The 26,306-nt window shown below is 36.7% G+C and overlaps 1 protein-coding gene across 1 annotated transcript in view; it reads right to left on the bottom strand.

Annotated features, from left to right (window-relative positions):
- LOC142028592 (sodium channel protein type 5 subunit alpha-like) overlaps positions 1–25,173 on the bottom strand; it is a 56,310-nt gene extending 31,137 nt beyond the window's left edge. Inside the window, exons 1-11 of the mRNA XM_075022438.1 lie at positions 25,079–25,173; positions 17,567–17,867; positions 15,536–15,654; positions 14,060–14,149; positions 12,855–12,983; positions 8,496–8,587; positions 6,177–6,383; positions 5,487–5,550; positions 4,710–4,854; positions 3,191–3,385; positions 1,475–1,666 (exon numbers count right to left, since the gene is read on the bottom strand). Coding sequence (XP_074878539.1) covers positions 1,475–1,666; positions 3,191–3,385; positions 4,710–4,854; positions 5,487–5,550; positions 6,177–6,383; positions 8,496–8,587; positions 12,855–12,983; positions 14,060–14,149; positions 15,536–15,654; positions 17,567–17,867; positions 25,079–25,083 — 1,539 coding nt within the window. The 5' untranslated portion in view covers positions 25,084–25,173. The remainder of the gene's footprint in view (positions 1–1,474; positions 1,667–3,190; positions 3,386–4,709; positions 4,855–5,486; positions 5,551–6,176; positions 6,384–8,495; positions 8,588–12,854; positions 12,984–14,059; positions 14,150–15,535; positions 15,655–17,566; positions 17,868–25,078) is intronic.
- Between the last annotated feature and the right edge of the window lie 1,133 nt (positions 25,174–26,306).

Raw genomic sequence — 26,306 nt, 5'->3', positions numbered from 1 at the left:
CGCTCCTGTAATATATTAGTAGGCAGCAATAATCAGGTTTTTTCCCTTTCCCTTTTCTCCTTCAGGCTGAACAAACCCAATGTCTCAACGCTTCCTGACACCTCATGTTCTACAGCCCCTTAATCACCTTGGCAGCCTCTACTGGTTTTGCGTGATATCTCAACATAATCCTTCTACTGGAGAGCTCAAAACTCAACACAATACCCCAGGTGCAGTCACACACGCACTGGTCATGCCAAATGAAGACACACACATGGACTAAGCATTGAAAAGGTAACAAATCTATACTCTACATGGATGCTGGACCATTGGTAACATGATAGTAAGGACTGTCCATGAGATATACGATATTTTGCCAGTGTCAAAGGTGCTGTGAAAAACCCCCAAGATTCAGCAAAGTCAAAATTGCAAGTCTTAATAGCAGTTTCTTAATGGATTTAGAAAGTAGGGACGAGCAGAGGAGACAGAAGTCACTGCTGTAATCAAGATGTGAAATAGCATGTGTGGGATTCAGCCTAATATTCAGACATCCACATTTAATTTGTCCATTTTCACAATGCATCTAAAATCCCATTATAATTGATGCATATTATTTTGATAAGTTTGATTCACTTAAACATAAGTGTCTGAAGCCATTTGAGATGGTCTATTGAGACATTTGGTATCTGAGACATCCACAGTCTCAAACTAAGCAGGCATGACACATCATGTCTGTACCCTTCTGCAGAGTAGGTGGAGGCCAAGTAAGACACTCTGTAAGTCCTCTAGTGTCACTAGGTATCAATTTGTGACCCCAAAAATTAAATCTCCATTCAACTCTGGGAGTTTAGAACGCAAATCACATGTAGACACCTGCAAACAAACACCTGGAGCACAATCCAGTTGCCTAAATCTAGGAATTTAGTAACATTTGAGATGTCATAATGTATTTGAGATATTCACACAGTGCTGGAAGATGTGCCACAGATGCCAAAGATATCCAGGATATCCAACCTGTCCAAGAACATCTAAAATGGCACCAGATGTTTATAGTTAGACAAGTGAATCACACCCCTAACATGAGAAGTCTTCATACTGAACTAAAACTAACCTTAAATATTTAGGCCAGAGAACTAGCTGTATGTACAAAAAAAGAAAGGTTATTAGGGAAATTCTAAAACTTACAGGGTATTATATGTTTGTCTACGTAGCACAACAGAGGTGCCGAGTGTAGAGGGTTATAATGGTCATAAGTATGCTACTTTCAGCCACATCAAACTTTCCTTTCAAGTCCATATAGTGCTGTCTCCCTCTGGTCCCAAAATCTAACTTTCAGATTGCTTTAAAAAACAAGTTAATCCAATACATGCAAGAAGGGGAAGGGAAAAAAAAGGGGGGGGAGGGGGAGAAATTGCAAATAGAAAGCTTTTCTGCTCATCAAATTATCATATCACATGCAAGTCTAATGAATGTATCTTCTCTTTTGAATACTTACAAGCTTCCTGTGGCAGTGATCAGGCTGTGAATTAAATATGTTTTCCTCTTTGCCATGATCACCCAAAACTAAGTTTTGTCTTAAAATAGGGTTTTCTTTCTTCATTTCTTTTTCTTTTGAATTTTTCAAGTCAGCAACTGCCATTTCAGATCTGACATGTAAGGCCTTATTAGCTTCTCCTGCAGCCAACATCTGTAAAAGAAACAGCAAGTCTGTCTATTAATACAAGGCAAATGCCAATGCATGGGCTAGGATCATATACAGTTTAATTATTATGCTATCTGAATGCTTTGCACTAACAATTCCTACCTTTCAAATATTCAACTACTATAAAAAGATAGGAGTACAAAATGCTATTTGCAATACTGAAAGATAAAGCAGAGTTACTTATCAGTTACTGTAATTAAAGTTTGTCCTTGCCACTTTAGATATTGTATTTTTTACCTGAATTACAGAATATTATGGTGTATCCTTTTACTCTTCTTTTCTTGCTTTGGAAAGGACCTTGAGCCCAAAGACAACAGAAGACTAAGGGCTCAAACTAAATACTAAAATGTTAAACCTTTCTTAACTACTAATCCTGTTGAAAGAAAAATAGAAGGAAGAAAAGCCTAAGTAAAGCTTGGCAAGCTGGAATTTCAGACAGAGAAACATTACAGGCCTGACAACATCTGTAGAGGAGGAATTTGGTAAACTGGTGATGCCTTTCACCTTAACAATGAAATTGGATAGTTGCTAGAGAATATTTGTATGTCCTCTTACAAGTTGGACTTTTCTAATTGTTAGCAGTAAATCAGAGGTATCTTTTATAAAAAGTTAGAAGATAAAATATGTCTTAACAATAATTTTCAATCTATTTTGTTGCCTCAGCTCAGAGCTTCACTTTTCAGAAATAGAATAAAAACAACAAGGTGATCCCTGGTCCTATACAGGCCAAGGAATGAATGAATCTAGGCAATACTGGGCCAAGAGGAAACACTGTAGAAATCTGATCTGTGTCTCTTAGCTCTCCAAACGAACAGCAAAGAAACTAATGCAGTCTCTGGATGTCCTTCTACATTAATATGGAACTAATGGTATTAGCCTGGCCATTCCTGCTCTTGTCAACTGGTAGACCTTCTGCATGCAATCACTCAAAAAAAGGCATGACACCCCTTAGATAGCTGAGCACAGTGGCTCTCAGAAAGCTTGCATTTTTAATCAATCCTGAAATCTATCAGCATCAGAACTTCCAATCTCAGGGAACTGTAGAAATGACAGCTTTTCTTATGGAAGCAAATTTATCCACTCATACTTCCTTCATCAGACTACGCAGTAACAGCAAGAAGGAATATCCAGAAAAATGGATTTTTGTACACAGCAGTAGTGGTAGTGTACAAGAATGAGGCAAACCACAGAGCGCAGGCACCTGTGCAATACCATAAAAGCTATACGCTTGCCAGCAAACCGTTCCTATACAATGCCAGGTCTGCAAATCCCCACACTTAATATGATTTAACTTGGACTCATGCTGTTTGTTTGTATCACAGAAATGTTTATATATATTTATATATATACATACACCTGTATATTTATAAAGAGACAGAAAGAGAAATGAAGTGTGAAAAAGTATTGTAAGAAGCACATTTTTTATTAAGAACCTTATTTCCCTAATTCACAAACAGAAGAAAACAAAAGGAACCACACATTATATATTAGATATAATAATTTACAAACCTGTTCTTTCTCTAGAATTTGTTGGGCATCCTGAAGTAATTTTTCCTTTGCCTCTATTTCAGCAAGAGTAGCTCTATTTTGCTCTTCATATGCCATGGTTACTACAGCCAAGATCAGATTGAAGAGATAAAATGAGCATAAAAAGATGACACCCAGAAAAAATAAAATGTAGTTCTTTCCAGATGTACGGATAGTCTGTGAGGAAAAGGTAAAGGTTGTAATAAATTCTTAACAAACTAACATTTACAACAGAATTTTCAATCAACTTTAAACAATTTCTTTTCCTATACAATACAAAAGGTCAACGTACTGCACTGTTTTCATTAAACAACAGTAGAATCTAACTCTGGTCTAAGTTACACAGAAGGTCTAGAAACACATCTAGTCAGGAGTTCCCCTGGCCTTCAAGCTAATAAATTTCAGCTCTTAAAAACTTCTCTGTGATCACACAGTATTTTCTTTTTATGTAACAGATCATCAAACATTCATAACGATGCCATGTACTGCAGAGAAGAATTAACAAAATCCATTCTTAAAATTAAATGAAATATCTCCCAGCAAATCAGGCAAATGATCATCGGAGTGTAAGTTATGAGAAGACAACTTCAGCTGTAAAAAGATATACAGGTGACTACAGAAGAAATTAATAAAACTCAGTGATAAGGATGAAAGCTAGGATTATCTAAACAATCATGAAAGATGCTAGAATTAGAGAATAAGAGGCAGTATTTAGACTGATTGCTTATTCTTACATTTTTTTAAATGGTAGGAGAGGAGATGGCTCAAAATTAAGCTCTGAGACATTAAAAACTAAAAACCAGTTGACCTCCAAATGGCAAAAAGAAGATGTATCAATTTAAAAAAAATCTCAGTTAATAAAGGTTGCTGGAAAAAAGTTGAAGTGGACCATATGAAAGTTACAGAACAAGGCAGAGGATAATTCCCTTCTAGCAAAGGCACTGCATAGATGTAAGGGATTCATCTACATGTAATTTTTGTATCTTTTTTTGTCAAAAAACAGAATTTAAAAGTTACATTCTATCCTCTGAATCAAATCATAGAGGATCCAATTTTTTTAGTACCAGTTGTCAAAAATGATCTGAAATGAAAGTGTGTACGTTGAGCCAAAAGGTTTGGTGAGGAGTCAGGACTTAAAAGGAAGAGAAACAGAGTATGTAACAAATCCTCATATCCCCTGCAGCAGCAGTGAGCTCACTAGCCGGATCTACTCTATACCCCAATCCTTTGGTAGTTACACATTAACATTTAACTATTAATCACTGACCCAAGTGTGTCCTCCAACAAAGCAATGAGCATTCACAGCAGGATTGCTCCCATCCAATATCACTTGCAGAAGGTGTTGCAACTTAGTCACTTGAAGCTACTTCCTTACTATTTATGTTGATTTTAAAAGAAATTTGGTATCAGTAATGTTAAAACCGGTGCAGATTTTTCTAGTGGACATAAAGCTCTAAATTGCATGTCTAAAGTCATTCCAGCAGCTAATAAAAGTACCTACCTGTCTGTAGAGACGCTCCCAGTAATCCTGTGTCATCAGACGGAATAAAGAAAGGAAGGCCCAGCCAAAATGATCAAAACTTGTATAACCAAAGTCAGGATTCTTCCCAATCTCCTTGCAGGTGTAGTTTTCTGGGCACTCTTTGCTAACCACAAAAGAAATATTAAATAATACTTACTTGCATTATTAGATTGTACCTGAAAGCATCCAGTATACAACATCAAATATAGATTTGCTCAGTTTGTCTGAAAGTCTGTTTCATTATTCCCCAATATAATTCTGCCAGAAGGGCTGATTTATATCAGACAATCCTAGAAAGCCATTTATCTAGTTAAAGAAACTAGACAGAAACTCTAGTTCTGTCTAGTTTCTGACTAGACAGAAACTCTCCACTGATGTAGTACATATGCAAACAAATACATAGAGAGGGGAAAAAATTGAAACATATTTCCTTTTAAATAATTCACCGAGATGAGGAGAGGAGAATTTATTAATATCTCACAACTCTTTACTGATCTGTTCCCCTCCTCCTTTATATCATTCTACATTACCATTATATTACCAGTGCTTAGCAACAAAGCACATATATAATTGCTCGCATCCTAGTACTTTACTTCATTCTTTTTCTGATGTGAAATATCTGGTTTTTAATATAATAACCCACACACATATTCCACCCTCCTGAAAAATCATCACCATTCCTTTAGGCCAAAAATAAATCCACAGTACATCTAGGGGAAAAAATAACAAAGCACTAAAACTGTTTTGTTCACTTACTTGGGCTCTGAACTGAACCCACAGAGCAATATTTCAGAAGATTTATTCATTCTGTAGCAGATATCTAATAAAAAAAAAATATGAAAGAATCATAAAATCAGAAGTTGTCAGTTCCTACAGCACTCTGACAGTAATACTGCACTTTAAAACTCATACTGCACTTTAAAAAATACCCTGATGGACGAAATCTCTGTGAAAGACTCCTTTCACAACAAAGGGCATATAGGGCTGTTTCTCAGCAGATCCATCCCTATGGCAATTTAAAAAAAAAAAAAGAGTAACTACACAACTCACAATGTTGTCTGATCTCTGGTAAAAATAAGAATCTCTGCAAGAAGTAGGCAAAATCCCTGAATGATATAGATAAAGTGATGGAAAAAATAATTGTCTGTGTAGTACCGTACCCCTAAAATTAGGATCCTCATGCAACGTGCATAGGTAAAGAAGCAAATGCTTACAGAAAACTCAGTCCCTTCTATCCCACAGACTGCTAATCTTCCTCCAAATCCAAGATTCACTAATCTCACATTCAGCTGTCCAAGAGACTTCGTATTACTACTTGTGCAAATGGAAGGAAATACCTTCTTGTGAGAAATACATGCAACTGTATTTTAACATCTCTGTGAAAAAAACAAGACATACATAGGAAGATACAGAGATTATGTAAAGGGAGAAAAGAATAACATTTACCTTCATCATTTGGTATATATATCTTGGCATCCTTACATAGCGTGTCATTGTATATAGTATTATTGAGGACACATTTGGATGTCAAATTGCCCATAAAAAGCTGGAGGCCTATTAGAGCAAATACACTCAAGCAAAAAACGGTCAAGATCAACACATCAGTAAGTTTCTTAACAGATTCAACAAGTGAATTTACGATGACTTTCAGACCTAGAAAAATAAGATTCAATAAGCAAAATGAGAAGAGGAATGCAGTAGCATTCCCATATGACAATATACAACAGTTGCAAGTATGTTAAAAACAATCAGCGTAAATGGTTTTGTAACCTCAGAGTATTAAATGAGGTAAAATAAAGCATAGGAATGAGTAAAGTATTTTTACTTAAATTTCCTAATCATGACTTATTTGGCTTTTACTTCCTTCCAACACTGATTTTGCCAACTTGAAAATTCTAAATTAAGATGGCATCTAAACAAACTCTTATGAACTTTAATGAATATGGACAGATTTCTGTGCTTGATTAACGTTAAACAAGTACTTCACGTTGTGCCAGATACACATTACAATAAAGGATAACTTTTGCTGACCTCAGGGAATTCTGCCTTAAAAGATAATGCCTTACAGATGTCACCAGTTTAAAAACAAAAGAACATTTATGACACTGGGAAGGGAACAAATATATGTTGGGGACCACCCAGCTGGAACACAGCTTGGCCGAAAAGGACCTGGGGTCCTGGTGGACTCCAAGTCAAACATGAGCCAGCAATGTTGCCTTGGGACAAATGAGGTGAATGGTACCCCGGGCTCCCTAAGGCAAAGCATGGCCAGCAGGTCGAGGGAGGAGATCATTCCCCTCTACTCAGCACTGGTGGGGCCACATCCAGAGTACTGGGTCCAGTTCTGGGCTTCCCAGTACCAGACAGACATGAACATACTGGCGAGATCCAGCAAAGGGCCACAAAGACGATGAAGGGACTGGAGCACCTCTCCCATAAGGAAAGGCTGAGAAAAAACGAGCTGGGACTGTTCGGCCTGGAGAAGGGAAGGCTCAGGGGGGATCTCATCAATGTATACGAATACCTGAAGGGAGGGTACAAAGAGGACAGAGCCAGGCTCTTCTCAGCGGTGCCCAGTGACAGGACCAGAGACAATGGGCACAAACTGAAACATAGGAGGGTCCATCCGAACATCAGGAAACACTTTTCTACTGTGATGGTGACTGAGCACTAGCACAGGTTGTCCAGGGAGGCTGCGGAGTCTCCATCCTTGGAGATATTCAACAGCTCTCCAGACATGGTTTTGGGCAACCAGCTCCAGGCAGTCCTGCTTGAGCAGGAGGCTTGGACCAGGTGACCTCCAGAGGTCCCTTCCAACCTCAACCATTCTGTGATTCCGTGAAAATGGGTTATATGTAAACTTAAGACCAATATTCTGGCAGAATAACTGAATTTGAAATATGACATAGGCAGAGAGTGATATCTGGGATTTTTCTAGAAGTCTTTCATAAGAAAAAAGTAAAATTACGTTTAATCTCTGTTCTCCATGCTGAATATCAAAGCCAAAGTATTGATGGGCAGTTTTGACATTAAAAACTAAACACTTCCTATGTTTAATGCCTGTTATAATTCCATAACAAAATCAAAAAATTATTTGTAATTACATAGAAATGGTAAAGTTAATATATATTATGACAATGGGATATATAGCCATTTATAGATTTTCAATTGAGTTTTTGCAGTTAAATTCTGAAATCCATACTTTGGTGTCCTAATTCATGGCACAACTAAATATTGAATATCTGAACAGCATATGCAAAACCCTGTTGAAAGTATTATGCTCACTCCAGATAGTGGTTGTGGTCAGTAAACAAAAAAATGAAACTCTGAAATATTGAACTCAGCATTTTGGGAAATAAACCATAGAAGATTAAGCTAATGAAGTATAACATGAAACCAGAAATATGTTGGTATAGCCACATTATGTTAAGACAACATATTGAATAGGGTGTGCTGCTCAGGAAAGACAAAAGTAAAAAGACAAAGGCACTGGGCTAAGTAAAATTGAAAATTAGTGATGGGATTAGAAAAAGCAGAAAATACAAAAATCTGCCTGTGTCAAAATAACTTTGAGGAAAGATGATAAAAAAATATTCTGTTAGGATACTGCTGAGAGTTACTGCAGACTGCTAAACAGTCACACCTTGGGATCCCGTGAATCATCACAAAAAGTGACCAGAAAACTGAAGACAAGAAAAGGAGGGGAATTAGAAATACCATACTGCTGAAGCAGAGAGAAAATCAGTAAGACATCTTGTTCCTTACCTGGTATTACTGAAATAGCTTTCAAAGTCCTCAGTACTCTGAAAGTTCGAAGAGCTGAAACCTTGCGCGTGGTTTTAGACATGGTAGCATACCTATAAAATCAAAGCACCATATAACTGAACGACAAAGATCTAGCTTTTCAGAGCATATGCGTATTGAGCACACAGTAATGAATAAATTACAGAAAATAAATAGGTCAAATATGTCCTAAGGTAGGTGTCTAAAGTCAGGAAGCTAAGTCAATTTCTAGATATTGATGTAAAATAATGAGACTTTTGAATAGTGCCTCTGAAAAGAAACACAGCAATTTTTTACTTAGTGTGCATTTGGATGCTTAACTTTTGAAGTGTTTATCCATCAAAATGTCAAATAAATATAAAACCTTCAATGTCATAACCACACCCTCTCATATTGAGGCTAATCTGATTTAGAACACCACATGAAAGTATATGTTGCAGCTATCTCAAAACTACACAATATATACTTTAGGAGAAGGGAGTTGAGCAAAACTAGGTTTACAGTATGTTAATTCTGTACTACAATGCTGTCTTTCTAACTTTTATTTAATAGTCAGCTAAGAACTTGAGTATTGAAACTAGTTTCAATTTAATTGTTTCAACAATTTGAAAATTTCAGAAAATGAGGATTTTAAGAGTTGCATATTCTATACAGCACTTTATCTTTAAGGGGTTGCCCCGTATTTTATAAGACTTATGTCAGAATTTACATGAATTGTGACTCATCTTATGGCAAGGTCATAACTGGTAACAGAATTCCTTAAAATAAAAAGTCTCAATAACAGAATCTGAGAAACAATGGTGGGAAAGGACCTCTGGAAGTGATCTAGGTGACCTCCCACTCAAAGCATGACTTTTGTGAGCAATAGATCAGAACACTATGGCTTTGACTAGCCTGTAAGATTAAATAATTCTCAAGTACCACAAGTAATAACTGCACTTGAGTTAACTGTTGAGTTAATTTCTAAATACTGTTATTTGTTGCATGATAGGACCAAAAAAAACAGAAGGAGATGCTACATTGCAAAGTGCTTATATCTGCTTGAACACCAATGAATTAGGAGTATGGCTAGGGAAGTAGGACCATAAAATCAAATTGCTCATACAGCTGTTGGACTACTTGATAGTTACTGATTATTAACAATGTGTAAGCTCCTTAGTGGTTTATAGATTACCCATAAGAATACTTTGTTCATATACATATATATGTGTGTGTGATGACATCTGAGTACATAGCCTATTATTTACAAATAAGGAAAAAACAGTCAGGGGTAGAGACTTGATGGCAGCCTTTGCTACAGAGCCCATGAGATGGTGGAGTTTAAGACCCCAAGAGAAGTAAGCAAGATGAATAGCAGAATAAAAATCTTGGACTTTAGGACAGCAGTTTTCAGCATGTTCAGGGATCTGAAACTGCCCCAAAGGGATAAGTGTGCCCCACAACAGTTGCTTGATCTTTAAGACTATTTTCTTCAAAGCACAGGAAAGATGCACTCTACTCTGTAGAAAGTCAAGCAGATGTGGCAGAACACCAGGCTGTCTGAACAGGGAGCTCCTGACTAATCTCATACTCAAAAAGGAAGTGTGCAGAAGGTTGAAGCAGAGATAGCTCTGCGAAGGGACACTAAGACATTGCCAAGCACGTAGGAATGAAGCAAGCAAAGACAAAGTTCAGCTGAAATTGAAGATAGCAAGGGATGTGAAGGGCAACGAGAAGGGCTACTTTAAGTAAATCAGCAGTGAAAAGATGACTAAGGAAACTGTGGGCCTGTTGTTCAAGGAGGCAGGGAACTTAGTGACAAAGGACATGCAAAAGCTGAAACTACTCAATGCTGCCTTGATTTGGTCTTTACCAGTGAGGTCTGCTCTCAGGCCTCCCAGATCCCTGACTCTAGTGTCAAAATCTGTGGAAGTGAAATATTATCCATGCATCTACGTGCTACGATCAAAGGGACAAAGTTCAGCTGGCAGCTGGTTACTAGTGGCATCCCTCATGGGTCAGTCCTGGGGCCAATACTGTTTAACAATTTCATTAATATCCTGAAGAATGGAATAGAGTTTGCAGTCAGCAAGTTCACAAATACTAAGCTGTGGGGGGAGCAGTCAATACGCTGGGTGGCAAGGCTGCTCTACAGAGTGAGCTTGACAGACTAGAGCTATGGGCAGTAGAAACCTCATGAAGTTCAGCAAAATCAAAGGCAAAGGCAAAGTCTTGCACCTGAGTCAGCATGACCACAAATCGGACCTGAGGGCACACTGGATAATGAGCAGCTTTGCAGAAAAGGACCTGGCGTCAGTGCAGACAAATTGAGCATGAATGAGCAGAGCACCCTTGTGACAAGGAACGCTTATCACATCTTGGGCTAGATTAACATGAGCCTAGCTCATACGTCGAGGAGTCTAGCCATACATTAAAGGAAGTGATTTCTGAGACTGAATCTGGAGTACTGTGTCCAGCTTTGGGCTCTCCAGGGCAAGAAAGACAGTTTACATACTGGCACAGGTCGAACCAGGGCTCAAAGGGTGTGCAGTAAGACAATTATATAGTCAAATTGTTAGGCTGGATTGGATTTGTTGAGTTTGAAGAAGAGCAGGCTAATGGAGTGACACAGCAGGAATCTTATTGCTATCTTCAGCTGCCCAATGTAAGGGCTTAGAGAAGAAGGCTGTTCTTGCAAGCACACCATGAAAGGATGATGTAAGTTGCTACACGAGACATTTCAATCAGATATTTGGGAGAAAAAACCCCACAATGTGGTTGGAATGAGTTGCTCAGAAAGGTTGTTGAATCTCCCTCCTCAGACAAACTCAGAACTTGACTGGATAAAGTCCTGAGCAACCTAATCTAAATTAGTCCTGCTAATTTAGTCCATGGAGCTGGACCACATGATCTCCAGAGGTCCCTTCCAATCTAAACTACTCTACACCTCTAATAAATTAGAACAAGACAACTGAAAACTATTCAGAAATACTAAATGACAGGATTGGCTTTGAAAGCTCTGAGACTGGGCATGAGTGAACCTGTTCACTGCTGCAAGTAAGACTATTTTGCTTTCAAGATTAACACTCTGTATTTGAGATGCAAATTCTGACTTGGTTTCTTCCTCATTTCTTGTCCACCTAGCCAGCTGGTTTTGATATGAATTTAAAATTGACCACAGCAGTGATTGATCTGGCCTATTACCCTGTCTTCAAGAATGACCCATGACAGAAGCTTACAAGGGAGTTTAGAATCAAGGCAGTGATGCTTCCCAGATTGAATTCTTCCAGAAGACTTATAGCTCAGGGTCTTCACGAACAAGACATAGTATTTTTGTGTTAAAAATAATCCTTAATGTGTTTTCATCCAGGATTTTGTCCAGAAGTCTTCCAAACACAACTAAGTTTTTTGCATCCACAACCTCCTATGGGAATATGCCTACATGTAGTGTGAAAAACTACTACCTTCTTTTTTATTCTGCCATTTGACAACTTCATTTGGTGCCTTTAACTCTCATCGTAGGAGAAAAAAAAAAAGAACAACAGTATTTATTCTCTTTTTGGCTCTGTGCCACAGACTTCAACCATGTTCCTGCTCTGTATTTTTTTCATGAGAGTTCTACTCTATTTCTTTTCTTATTATGTGGAATACAAGATATACATCTCTATCTTTCTTAATTCTGTCTTCTTTTGAGATGTCAAGGGCAAAACTACATATAGTCCTGAAGAAAAATACAGGCCACACAATGAAATAACTATGTATTCTACTTCTTTTCTTTATTTCTTACCCATAATGTCCCCTTTTCTATTTCCTTCTCTGACCATGATTGCACACTAGAGTGGTGTTTTCACAAGATTGTCTATTTTAAATCCAACATCGTCTTCCCAACAAGTGAAAGCTATTTCAGAGCCCATAACTGTGTATGCAAAGCTAGGTCTGGTTTTCCTTGAGCATCACTTTACATTCTTGGGATTTCATCTGTTATTTATCACCATATCATTCAACACCCTGTGACCCACTTTGGAGCCTTCTCAAATTAGTTTCATCTGATCCAGAGTACAACTAAAACAATACAGAGAGGCATGCTTGGTTTCAGCTGCCTATGTAATTGCCTCTAAACAAAATTTAAATACATACTAAATTGAGAACAATCAAATAGTTCTAAAATGAGCTTTGCATTTAGGTCTTACTTTAAGGTCTATGACTATTTTTCTCTTTGCAAATATGCAAAGGGTGATTCAACTACAGTAACGCTTAAGCAGGTAGGATGCCAACCACTCTAGAGAACTTCAGCAATATCAAATAGCATTTAATTTGCGTGTTTGTCCCTTGAGTGTAAAAGAACAAGTGAGCTTTACTTACGTTACCACAATAACGACAAGATCCAAACAGTTCCATGGATCTCGAAGAAAGGTAAATTCATTCCAGACAAATCCTCTTGCTAATATTTTTATCAATATTTCACCGGTATATATGCCAGTAAAAAGATATCTGAGAAGGAAAGCATATATTAAAGTTATAGAAATAAAAATATTAATGAGATTGAGACATTCAGGCACATTTCTACCTGTTCTATGATTTAGTCACTGGATGGAGATGAAGGTAGAAAATGTGAAGTAAAATAGGACAGCTTACATTACTTGCAGAAACATCACAGGTATAAGAAGATGTTTTCCTGAATTTTAGTAAGATTTCCATGTAAATCTAAAATCACAAGTGTTCACATAAGCATACCATACTATTTCTGGATGAAGGAAAGCTCCCATTTCCTTATGAATAATTTTTAAGACAGTGTTTATGTTCTAAAGCGGGCTGGAAAATATCAAAGCCTCTAAGATTTTGGCAGAACAATAACAGCAAAGACTTATTTTAGCCTGTAAAGTTTGCACATTTTATACATTTATTCTGACAAATACTCTGTAACTGAAAGAAATTCTACATAAAATTAAGCTATCATTATCACCATGCTCATCCCTAAATAAGAGGAATTAAAATTATAGAACCTCTGAGGCCCTAGGCAAATTTTCAAGATTTAATTCCAGAACATTAACTCAAGTTACATTGGATACAGTGCACAATTACAAAAGGTAACAAGACATCATAAATAAATGGCTTCCTAATGTGAACAACTGAACTAGGGGTGTCCCCAGGAAACAGCAAGAAAGAATGGAATGAGTATTTATCCCTTTATACTTTTTGCTTGAGCTGGCCATAACAGACATTCAGCTTATTGCCTTAGAATGAGAGATATTAAGTTAGAATCCTGCTGCACAGTCTCTCTAAAAGGCTTAATCCTTAGAAGAAAAAATGGGGCAACCTTCTATGTTACACCAGATGGCAAAATTAGCCAACGTAGAAAAAACGGTATGTGGTGTAAGCCTCTAAGAAGAGGCACTGAAGCTCCACAGAAGACTGTGTGATATAATAATAATCCTAAAATCTTTCTCAGAGGTCTGTCTGAGAATTTTCAAGCCCCAGAATTAGATCACCACGTTATTTAAATTTTTCAGCCCAGCATGTTAGTAACCTTAGAAAAAGAGTGAAGAAATGGCAACAGAGATACTTACTCAGTCCAGCTGAGTTCTTCTGGAAGGTTATTTACAGCCATGGAAACACAACTGAGTACCACAGTACATGTAATAAAGCCAACAAATAATGTGAATAATTGCTTAAGGAAAAAGTGCTATATTATAAAAAACAAAGTTCAGAAATGTTGCTGATTTACACACAAAACCCACACAGATATTCAAATAATTACTTTGGTTTTGAATATGCTCAGGACTTTTCATGTGTGTTCCAAAGAAACTGATGTCAGATCAAGCTTCTGCTCAGCTGGGTAAACTTCATGATTTAAAAATAACAATGAATTATCTGCATGTTGGGATAGTTTTGGAAGCTAGGACATTAGTGGGACATAATATGTTTAATAGAAGAGATGAGGAACATAAAGAAATGAAAAAAAAAAATAAAAATCTGAGTCCTCTGCTGTCTCTACTGTTATTTGAAACTTTAGAAACCTCAATTTCTTCCTAGCAGGAGCATGGAAGAAAAAGAAATGGGCCATAACCCCATAATAACTAGGGGTTTTAAGCCTAGAAAAACCAGATACAAAAGCTTAATTATCAATAACCAGTGTTCTTTGAAACTGGGAGTCCTTATATACATTCTTACAAGAGACATTTATGCTCTGCCACAAGTTCAGAAAGCTTTCTCATTTTATGTGGCAGGTGATGAAAATATCTTAAGAAAAAACATCCTTTCATGAAAGTTCATTTGTCACCTAATAAAAGTGGTTTTTCTTTTTTAAAAACAAACATTGGCCTTAAATTTAGGGTTTATTTGAAACTGAACAGCAAATTTAGTAATTTCTAATAGCATGAATACACATTCAAAGTCAGCCATAAGTTCCCATAAAAGGACCTATTTCTACAAATTAATAATTTCAAATGAAAACAGATGTTTGGCAGAAAGAGCAGGAACAACTCAGCCTACAGTTTTGCACCTGTGATCCTTCACATTTTTACATTCTTTAAACCATGTTTACATTTTTGAAAAAATATAAAAAATGGGTGCTCTTCAGAATTTTGTGAGCTTGAGTGTGAAATACATTTCTTCGGATGTCAAACTCTTTCAGCAAAGCATTGCTGTAAATCACATCCTTCATGTTTTAATAACTAGGGAGTCACTTATTTGTTTTTTGGTTTTTTTTTTTGTTTTTTTTCAATTTAAGTTTGTCACCACAGTAGAGATTTAGAAACAGTTCTGGAAAAGGGCAAAAATATCATACAGCAGCCTCTAAATGTTGTTTCATAACAACATCTGCAAATCTGACTTTAAATATGAGCCTTTTTGACATTTTTACTTGTACCAACACCATGTAGATATCTTAGCTGTAGTAAAACAAGATTCAATATAACTTTTTAAAAATCTCTATCACAGACACATGAGCTTACATTTACATTAATATGAACAGAGGAAAAGAATGGCAGAAAATGGTACAGTATATTTTAAAATTGAAATAAGGGAAACCAATAAAAGGATATGAATGGGTCAGAATTTTAATTGCTGCTTTTCTGACTGGATTAAAAGGACCAAATATACCCAAGGCAGGTGTGGCAGTAAACCGGAAAATAGTCCTCCTTTTATTTATCACCATAAAGGTCTATAAAAAAAAAGATTCATAGTATATGAAATATCTTAATGAAACAAAATTTTCCCCCAAAATTAAATGTTTAGGTTTTCATATCTGCATCTAGACCTATATCTAATTTCAGTTACGAGTAAAGCTTTCCCGTATTTTTACTTGGAGCTGTGAGCTGATGATACTACTTTCGAAAGAAAGACAGTGTTGTGGTTTAACCGCAGCCAGCAACTAAGCACCACGCAGCTGCTCACTCACTCCCCCCCATCCAGTGGGATGGGGGAGAAAATCAGGAAAAGAAGTAAAACTCCTGGGTTGAGATAAGAACGGTTTAATAGAACAGAAAAGAAGAAACTAATAATGATAATGATAACACTAATAAAATGACAACAGTAGTAATAAAAGGATTGAAATGTACAAATGATGCGCAGGGCAATGGCTCACCACCCGCCGACCGACACCCAGCCAGTCCCCGAGCGGCGATTCCCCGCCCCCCCCCCTTCCCAGTTCCTAAACTAGATGGGACATCCCATGGTATGGAATACACCGTTGGCCAGTTTGGGTCAGGTGCCCTGACTGGGCATGAGAAGCTGACAAATCCTTGACTATAGTCTAAACACTACTGAGCAACAACTGAAAACATCAGTGTTACCAACATTCTTCACATACTGAACTCAAAACATAGCACTGCACCAGCTACTAGGAAGACAGTTAACTCTATCCCAGCTGAAACCAGGACAGACAGCAACTATATAAAAGTTCATTATTGCCTGTGAAGAAGAAGTATTAATGGGAATGAATTTGAAGAGCAAGTGATCATATTCACTTGGTCAAAATAATTAAAGGATACTATTCTAGGACTGCAACAGTGGTGGTAATCATACTCAAAAGTACCTTACCCTTGGATAGTTTTATAGGCTACAACAATAATTTTGAAATATCTCTAAATTATCAAGTAACACTGTAAACTCCCTCTAAGCTACCTTAAGGTCCACGCAGCTCAGTACTTTTGCCACATGATGTAAAAATGAAATATCTTAAATAAAAAATACAGTTCACTAACTTTTATGTAAATTTCTTCAACTGAATCAGCCTTAGTTTCTCTTCATCAAGAATATCACTTTGATTACTTACAGAAAAAAAAATCTCTGGAAGAACAAAGCTTTCTGCATGTTCTCTGATTAAATTATTATATTCCAGTGACTTGCTGGTATACATAAAAGAGAGCAACATGGGACTGGATGGAACCTTCTGCTCTTCAGGTCAAGTCCCCCTCAATAGTAAGCAATCATACAATAGACATTTCATTTAGAAGGGATTCCTAGAGCATCTACTTTACGCACTCCTATAGGCAACAACACAAAACACTTTGCAATAGCATGAAGTATATGCAATATAAATATGGTACAATAAACAAAGCTGATGAGACATAAAATAACAGAAAATTAATTTACTGTACTGAAAATATATGGGTTTGCTACACAGAGTACTGGAAATATCTCAAATATGTCTCCCCTAATTTGTATAATATTTGTAATTCAGCAAAAGCATCTGCAGTAAGTCAGCAATTCCAGTGTGGTCTACTGTTTGACAGGCACTGTTTATAGGACAGTGAGTTCAGCCCCACAGACGTCATAGAAACTGCTCTGGAAAACAAAGCATCAGTTATCCCAGAATATACTTGCTATGAAAGTGTAGCTATCAAGTATATCATGTTTTCATAATTAATTCTGATTGCTGACTGTAACTTAAAATACCTTTTCATTACGTAATATGGAGCATACCTTAGCACCCCTGCCCCCCAAAATGCTAGTAATGTTCGAAGATTTGTCTACAGAACAGTCAAAAACCAGCATCTCCTGAATAGAGCTTTTACTATCTTAAGAGTTCAGCAGACAAAATTAAATAAAAAAATGCTTTCGAAAGTTTTAACCTTGTGATCACTGTAGTATGGATCAAAATCTTCCAGGGGTTCCCCAATGAGCTCCGCAGGAAGATCCCCATACAGAGATGGCAGTTTTTTGCAGGTTTTCAGATCAAGCTGAGGAGTAGGTTTATCTTCTTCAACTCCTTGGTCCTTATTCTTCCAGTTAAATTTGGTTTGCTGAGGGGGTTTTTTAGCAATTCTTTCTTCGATTGCTGCCAAGGACTCAGGGGTGAAACGTCGAAAGCTGTTAGTTTCTGATGGCCAAAACAAGGGATCCATTTTTCCTCCTATATGTTTGTTTCCAGTGCTAGAAGAAAATTAAAAGAGAAAACTAGTGACAATTAGAAAATAACAGAAATAATACACAACTTAAAACTAATACCCATTACATAAATTATTTCTTTCTTCTGTGAAATGCCGTATGAAAAGAGAAGAGAAGAGAAGAGAAGAGAAGAGGACAAGACTATTTCAGTTGGAAGGGACCTACAACGATCATCTAGTCCAACTTCCTGACCAATTCAGGGCTGACCAAGTTAAAGCATGTTATTAAGGGCACTGTCCAAATGCCTCTTGAACACTGACAGGCTTGGGGCATCGAACACCTCTCTAGGAACCCTGTTCCAGTGTCTGACTACCCTCTTGGTAAAGAAATGCTTCCTTCTGTCCAGTGTAAACCTCCCTGGATGCAGCTTGGAACCACTCCCACGCGTCCTCTCACTGGATCCCAGGAAGAAGCGATCAGCACCTCCTTCTCCACTTCCCCTCCTCAAGAAGCTGTAGAGAGCGATGAGGTCGCCCCTCAGCCTCCTTTTCTCCAAACAAGAGAAGCCCAAAGTCCCCAGCGCTCCTCACAGGACATGCCTTCCAGCCCTCTCACCAGCTTGGTTGCCCTCCTCTGGATGCATTCAAGGATTTTCACATCCTTCTTAAATTGTGGGCCCAGAACTGCACACACTACTCCAGGTGAGGCCACACTAATACACAATACAGCTGCATAATCACCTCTTTTGACTGGCTGGTTATATTGTGTTTGATGCACCCCAGGATATAAACCAAAACCAACTAGAAGCAAATTCATTTAGAAGAAAGTGTAATGTAAAACAAAACCAACAAAGACCAGTAATTGATTCTGGATCCACCCTGTATAATTCAGGTTGCAGAAGAGATACTTTTTCCTTTGCCGTTCCAGCTAAGAAGTGACAAAATCACATCCCTATCAGAACTCTGACAATCACCTAATTGTTTTTCTCTGTAGCAGCTTATAGTATCCGCAGCCTTGCACATTAGTTACTGTACCTCTGTATTTCTTGCAAACAGAAGTTAGTTCCATATCTACTGTGCCTCCTGCTTACACGGGATCACAAAATGGTCTAATTGGAAAGGACCCTGAGGCTCATCAGATCCATCCCCTCCTCAAAGCAAGGCCAGCACTGAATTTGGCTCAAGGCTTTGTCCAGTTCAGTTTTGAGTACATTCAAGGAGATGTTTATGGCTTGGAGTAAAAACAACACAAGAAATGGCAGGTTTTACCTTACCAGTCTTGAGCTTTGCTCTCCTCTGATTCTGCTGATTTGTTACTCATGTTTGCTTTTCCTGTTCTTTAGACTCTTAACTCTTTCTCTCGTGCCATCTAGTTATGGCTGAAAAGCTCTGCTCATGAGGCTTTTTTCTCATTTTGCTGAGTAGCAAACTGAGAATGTGGCCACAACTAAGGCTTTACCATATGTGGTTTGATGAAAGAATATTTGCATTGATGTTAAATAACAAACTGTATTACAAACTTCTATAAATCTAGGCCAAAACCAAGCAAGATGCAGTGCCTGAGAAATATCTGAGTTTCAAATATACCTCCAGATTTCCTAAAGTTTTTATAAGACATCTGTTGAAATTAATTTACCTTGACATTACTTAACACAAGCCTACAAAAGGTATGATGCATCACACTGTGAAGTGTAGCATGCTGCTTGGTATTATTTCACTAACTTTGCTTACAATGAGTCCTGCATACTTTCACATCAAGACTTGTTAATTGAGAATCATTTAGTACACAGTTCTCAAAAAATTACAGTAACACCAGTGATAGAACTGGGATAGCTGCTATGCTTAATTCTTCTTGTGATCACCCCTGTTCTATGTGCCTAGAAAAGCCAGGGACCTGCACTTCCTCAAAACAAACTTCACTAGGAGGTGATTTGACCACTGATCAACCCTCATGAAGCTCCATACCCACTGACTGTTATGCAGGATTTAAAGACACCATAAAGGACTACTACAAACCAAATAATCAAGTAAATCTGGTATTGTCCTCCTCACAACTGCATGTCAATAGCAAGATTTGTCTCTCTTAGAATTTCGCAGGTGCCTCAATGCTTTGTGGCTCTGCACCAGAGTGTCTGCTGTTTATGGAGATCTTGGTTATGTCTATTTGTCTTTTTCATACATCAGAGGAAAAAAATTTAATTATTATTAACTACTCGGATTCTGACCGGAGTCATTGACTTGTTTATTCATGCTGACAGGTATGGGTCAATTCTGCCTCCCATACCAGCCTGGGAAAAGCTAAATACGATGAAGCAACTTCACCTTCTCACATATTCACAAATACTGCAAAATTCTTCTGGGGATTAGCAAAGTACCTTCAAGAATTTATTTTCAATTATTCTGCTTGATCTTAAATCACTGACAAAGGGAAAGGGTGGCAAGGTAATGAGAAGCACTGAAGTGACTTAAGGCAAATCACTGTAACTGTTCACTTAGTAATGACTTCCTGCCCGGATTTACCACATCACTTGTAGATAACAGCAATTTACATGACTGCAGTTCTCATCCACAAAAGATGAAGAAAATTTTGACCCATTACAGGATGACTTGTCCTTTGTGACTCATGTAAAAACCAATTGCTGCCATCTAACAAACACTTTTGGTCACCAATGAGTCTTTAAAACACTCTGCATTTTTGATTGCCCGAGGTCCAGCTGTGCTACTTCAGTTTTGTGAGCTCACATGTGGACAATGTTAGAGAATCAATACTCTTTTGTAATTATAGCTCTCTTCTTTAAATGCATAGATATATTTCTTTTAAAAGAATATGCAACTGCCTGGAGCCAGAATGATTGTGCAATGATTTTGTTTTGGTTTAGGGGATTTGGTTTCTTATTTTTTGTCCTCTGGGACTTTATGAGCAAGTTCAGATCTGATCAGGGACCACAACTCAGAGATCAAAATTTACCATGGTAACAAATCAGAAGTATATAATCAAAGAACTGTTACTTTGCAAAACCACACAGGCGCACTTACAATCCAAAGCGCAAAAGATAAAGAGAAAATCAACATGCTCCTTTTTTTTTTTCAATTTTTTAATAATTCTAAGGAGATTAATTTTATCTTCAAAGCACTCCTTAAAACTGACAACAGAAAGATTGAGCTTTTAGGTAACTACATTGACTGTAATAAATGAATCAAAGAAAATGGTTTTAGTAAATACAAACATTGCTTTAGTATTAAGGATTTGGGAGCTGAATTTTCAAAAAAAATGAAGGCTGAATCTGTCAAAAGCACTGATCAAGAGCAAAAAAACCCTACACATCCCCTTCAGCAGCAGTGACTAGAAGTCATAAGTGGACAAACAGTCACGGACAACATGAGAGGATTTCTTCAGAAGACCTGTACCAGCAAGGTACTTGTGCTCATGTGGAACAACAGACTTTCTGGGCTTTCATCAACTGCCAAGTATTTACAGATTGTGACTTAGGTTAGGAAAAAGGAAGCTAAGAAGATGCGACTGAAAAAATCCTTGTGATACACATGACTAAAAAATTTTGAAAAGACAGAGTGACTACTCAAAATTCCTGAAGCTCAGCTAACTCAGCCGCCTCATTATACGCTGCTGAACTACCTGAATTTTTAAGTCAAGACACTAAGATAAAGTGTTACCCTTAGAAATAATTTCAGTCTTTGCGCTGGACAGAAAAGTCTCTCTAGTAAACAATTCTGGGATGGAAGCTACAAAACAAGTGTTCTCAGAAGTAAGCTAAAGTACTACTGAATGGGATTTCTTCCAGAACCTGGGAGGACAAACTTGGGTGTGTAAATACAAGTTAGTGTGGTGAAATCCTAGCAAAACACTACCTAAAGCATGCTGCTGAAGGCAAATACAAGGCTAGAGTCCAGATCTGTTAATTTCCAGTAAGAGATATGTAAGACATTTCCATTTAAATTAAATTAAGAATTGCAAATCCTATGACAGGTTTTGATATCTCTGGTCCTATAGTAGAAAGCAGTCCATCAGTAACAGATACAAATGCACTGGTGGGACCTTCAGCTACAAAAGGACCACTCTCTGCAGGACCAGGGATACAAAAATATGTCTTCAAATTCATCTTTCTTTTTTTTTTAATTAAAGTGGAAATTACTTTTTTTCTCATCTTGAAATGAACTGAAATCAGTGTACACAGCTAGCCACAGTTTCAGGTTATTCCAACCGGCTTAAGGCTGACTTTGGGTACTGTGAAAATGACACAATCTTTTTATGTCAAAACCTAAGGAATTCCAGATATACTGATGAAATTTACTGAACAAATGATCTGCAAAGTATTAGAAAGGGATGAACAACAAGTCATTAAATGAAATGGACACATGGGCACTACTACAGTACAATTATCTATAAAAAATTTCTTAAGATAAAAGCTGTCTTTAGGACAATTTTCTCTAGAATAGCAAAATACTGCCAAAAAATGAGTCTATTAATACAACATTTCACAAACACAAATCAGAAAATGCTCACTGGGGTAAAGACTAATCACTAGAGATGATAACCAATAGATTTAGACTTTAAGAATGAAAAACAAAATACAAATTCAAGCCCTATAGGCAACTCCTTAATTTGGTTCCATTTATGTGAATTCCAGAACTCCTTTCAGCTCCCTAAAAGCATGCAGTATTCCTTTTATATGCAGCAAGGTAACAGCAATCAAAGTATTGACCATAAGATAGTCAATGGCTCATAAGAGAGCAATTTAAACTAACTGAACTGCTCAGTAAACACTATCAAGGTCAGTAAGGGCATTTTTGGAGGAGTTTTCCAAGTATAAAAAAACTAGTAGCAACATAAATAGAAAAATGTCCTTATTTGTGTTTCAATTTAGTTCTAGCATGTTTTATAACCAATTCTGAGTCCCAAATTATTTGTCTCTGCTCCCTTCTCAATAGCCACCCACTGAATATTTCCCATGAGCACCTGGATCTGAAAATATAAAGGGTAAACTATCTGTTTAGTTTGGTTTTAGTATGCATTTAGTAGATTCTTCACATGGGAATAAAGAATAAAAATGTGTCCCTGTGGTAGGATTTTGTTTGAAAGCACAATATCAAATAACTATCTGCTTAACATAGGTCAAGAAGTATCTCAAAATGAATAAATAAAAAAAAAAAGAATGAAACATGTAGCAATACTTACCATGAGATTCACCACCACAGGACTGGAATTATTAAAATCTATGCTCTAGACAGAGCCCTGTTCCTTTTTCAGTACTTATCCACAGTTATTTCCAAAAAGCTTGTTTTGACCAATCTGTGTATTTGTCAAAACTCATTTTAAGTGGGCATTTGCAAAATCAAATTTTAATAAATCTTGTATACAGTTCAGACAATGATAATATCAAAACATCCAGAACCAGATATTTCCAAGTAGTTCATGAAGGAGTATTTAACCACACTTAAGTGCATACATCCCATTCAATTTTGGTTCAGGGAACAAAATAGCCTTTTCAACTATAGCAACAAAATCAGTAGCTTTTTTAGTACCTTAAAAATATACAAATTTATATTATTACATAGGCCACACATACAGAAACACAAAGATGTTATGGCTGGGTACAGTCTGTACTTTTTTTTTGAGGTCCTGCATGTGAAGAAGGCATCCTAAACTCCCATTACAGTCAGTGGATATCTAGTGGTATGAATAGTCAATCAAGGCTGTAGAGATATCCAAATGATCAAAGGGAGACAGCTACTTTAAAATCATCTAAAACTCCAGTGACAACATTAACTAAATCTCCACTGACTGTAATGGGAGATGAAACACCTAGATTACAAACATCTGTGTTCAGACACCTGAATATAGGTATCAATCTTGCATTGAATCATTCCATAGCTACCAAAACTTTCCTTGCTGTTAAACAGAGACCTCTGACACTCTGGAGTCAGCTTTCTATATGACCCACAAGAGCGGAACTGGGTGTCAGTAAAACCAACGGTCTGCATTAGCTATTTCAGATTTCAAGCTTTACATTCAAAGAGTTCACCATATACAACAGGAGACACTGATCTGAAAATTCTGAATATTATAAGCATCTCCAAGTTCATCATCACCATGGATGCACTAGATATGTATACTGTAATGAATGCCCATTATTAAAAATAATAACTTATTGCACAAAAAAGGTGATTAAAAAAGGAATCAAAACATTGTTTTATATGTAGCTCAAATATTTTTCTATCAGATGAACCACTGTTCATGTGCTCATCTGGAACAAGAAAAAATGAGAAAACAGCTCACAGCAACAACTTATGAAATAGGCTAGAATTCTCTCTTTTCTGTGTGTACAATACCTTGCAAAAAGCTACTGCTATCACCTACTCAGTTTCAATAAAGAGAAAATACTTCTGCTCTCTGATCACCATTTTATTCTATTTAACTACCAATAATTATCGACAGATTTAAGTCCTTTGTAAAATCAAACTTGAACATTATATTGGACTACTGCTGTTTCTAAAATACATGGCCATTTCTTCTACCTAGCACTTTGTCCCCCACTCTCTGCTTCCCACTCACACCCCACCCCTCAAAAAACCTTTGTGTTTAGGTAAATATCTAACAGTGGGTTTTGGGGGTTTTAGTTGTTTTGGTTTGGGTTTTTTTTTTAAAAGATGTATTATACAAAGTTGTTCACAATATCAATATAATACAATATCTATTCACTCATTACCTCCAAAATCAGAAATGTATGCAACAGGTTAGACTGGGCATTACTTAAACATTGTGAAAAAAATCACTCGCCAGCATTTTTTGTGATAAAAACATTCCAGATTTGTATAGGTAAAGAAATTCCACTATGTCAAGATAAATATAACTCAGATGAGATCATACTAAAGCCAATTTGAGGACTACTGTGCATAAGCTGATATAACAAAACAAGACAAAAAGTAGTCAGTAATTAATATGAGAAATATATTGATGTTTAGTAAAATGTTATACTGCCACATGTAAACTATAGGAAGAGCAACATGTTTACAACAATATAGTAGTTCTACTTTAATGGCACAGTTTCTTATGTACATGCTGCCTGTACCTAAAATAAAACCACATCTAAGATTTAAAAATGTGTGCACATATTATTTATATATATACACGCATACATACATCCCTGAATATCTTGATCAAACTTACATAGATTTAAATTAAGTAGCAATTGAGATTTCTCATAGTATACAAATACTTAGCAAAAACAAAATACTTACAACATCCCCTTCACAATAGAAACCTTCACACTGCTTTCTTAAACTAATTTCTGCTAGCTTGTATCTTCAGAGAGACAGAAAGTCTTCATTTTCTCACCTTCACCATTCAGTTCAAAAGAACATCCTATCTACCTAGCTAGCTCCTATGCAGAAAGTTTTCTTTTGTATTGAGATGCCTGGGGGAGGGATGGAAGGAGGAGCTTGGTTGCTTTTCTGACAGCAATAAATGAAACTTTGTGATCTCACTAGGAACACTGTAAAAAAGGAAAAAGTGCATGGGTGATACTTTTGAAGAATAATCACCTAAATATTAATAAATTATTTTCTTTCTGCTGAAATCATAGTTACATTTATTAAAAGCAAAGGGGTTTTTTTGTTCAATCAGAAATATATGTGTAAAACCATAAGAAAGCAAAAGCTGTCCTGTTTCACATTTCATTCTGAGGTTTTAATCAGCTGAACTTTCCAGCATACATTAAATATTGGCATAAAATTTGCCCTTCATTAAAAGCTTTTGGTGAAATTACGAGTTACAAATTACTGGTTTTCATTCCTTAATTTCTATATTTTATTATTCCCAGGCTATGATATAGGTTAATTACACCTTATAAAGACAAAATCTCAAAGTCAAATATACTATCTCTTACATACAAGATCAGAGCCCAAAATACATTCAATATCACATTATGCTGTAACTTCCCTTAAAACATACAACCTTGTTTAAGCAAATTAAAAACATTTATCCTCATATCTGAAATTGCTTATATTTATTTAACTAACAGATATGTAGAAAGCATGTCAGCAACAGGTATTGGATAGTAACAGGTATACATTAAAGGTAAGCTTTATTGCTAAGTACAGTTATTTATTTCTCTTATAGTTACATCAACAGAACCCATTACTGTCCAAAAATTATTTTACTCTAGATACTAAATCTTTCCTGTTGTCTTTCCTGATGATAAGAAAGTTACCATGGGTTTTGCTGGAAGAATTCTACTGAAGGGACTATGCTGTCCTTAAAAGCCGGGCAGCCCTAATGCATGTAAATAGAAAAACAACTGTGATCAAATGGTTTGCTTGATAGGTATCATCAGCAAAGGAAACAACTAAAGATGGTCTGAACGAAATAAAACACTAAGTGTTCTGTGATGGAAGAAACAATAAGCCATTTTAAGTTCCAGTGCAAGTTATTTTTCCAGAAAGCAAGAGTATGTTCTCGAGACAAGTT

Source organism: Buteo buteo, chromosome 2 (assembly GCF_964188355.1).
Source record: "Buteo buteo chromosome 2, bButBut1.hap1.1, whole genome shotgun sequence".
Taxonomy (NCBI): Eukaryota; Metazoa; Chordata; class Aves; order Accipitriformes; family Accipitridae; genus Buteo; species Buteo buteo.
Note: the sequence above shows the minus strand (reverse complement) of the source record. Positions and strands in the feature narration are given on the sequence as shown.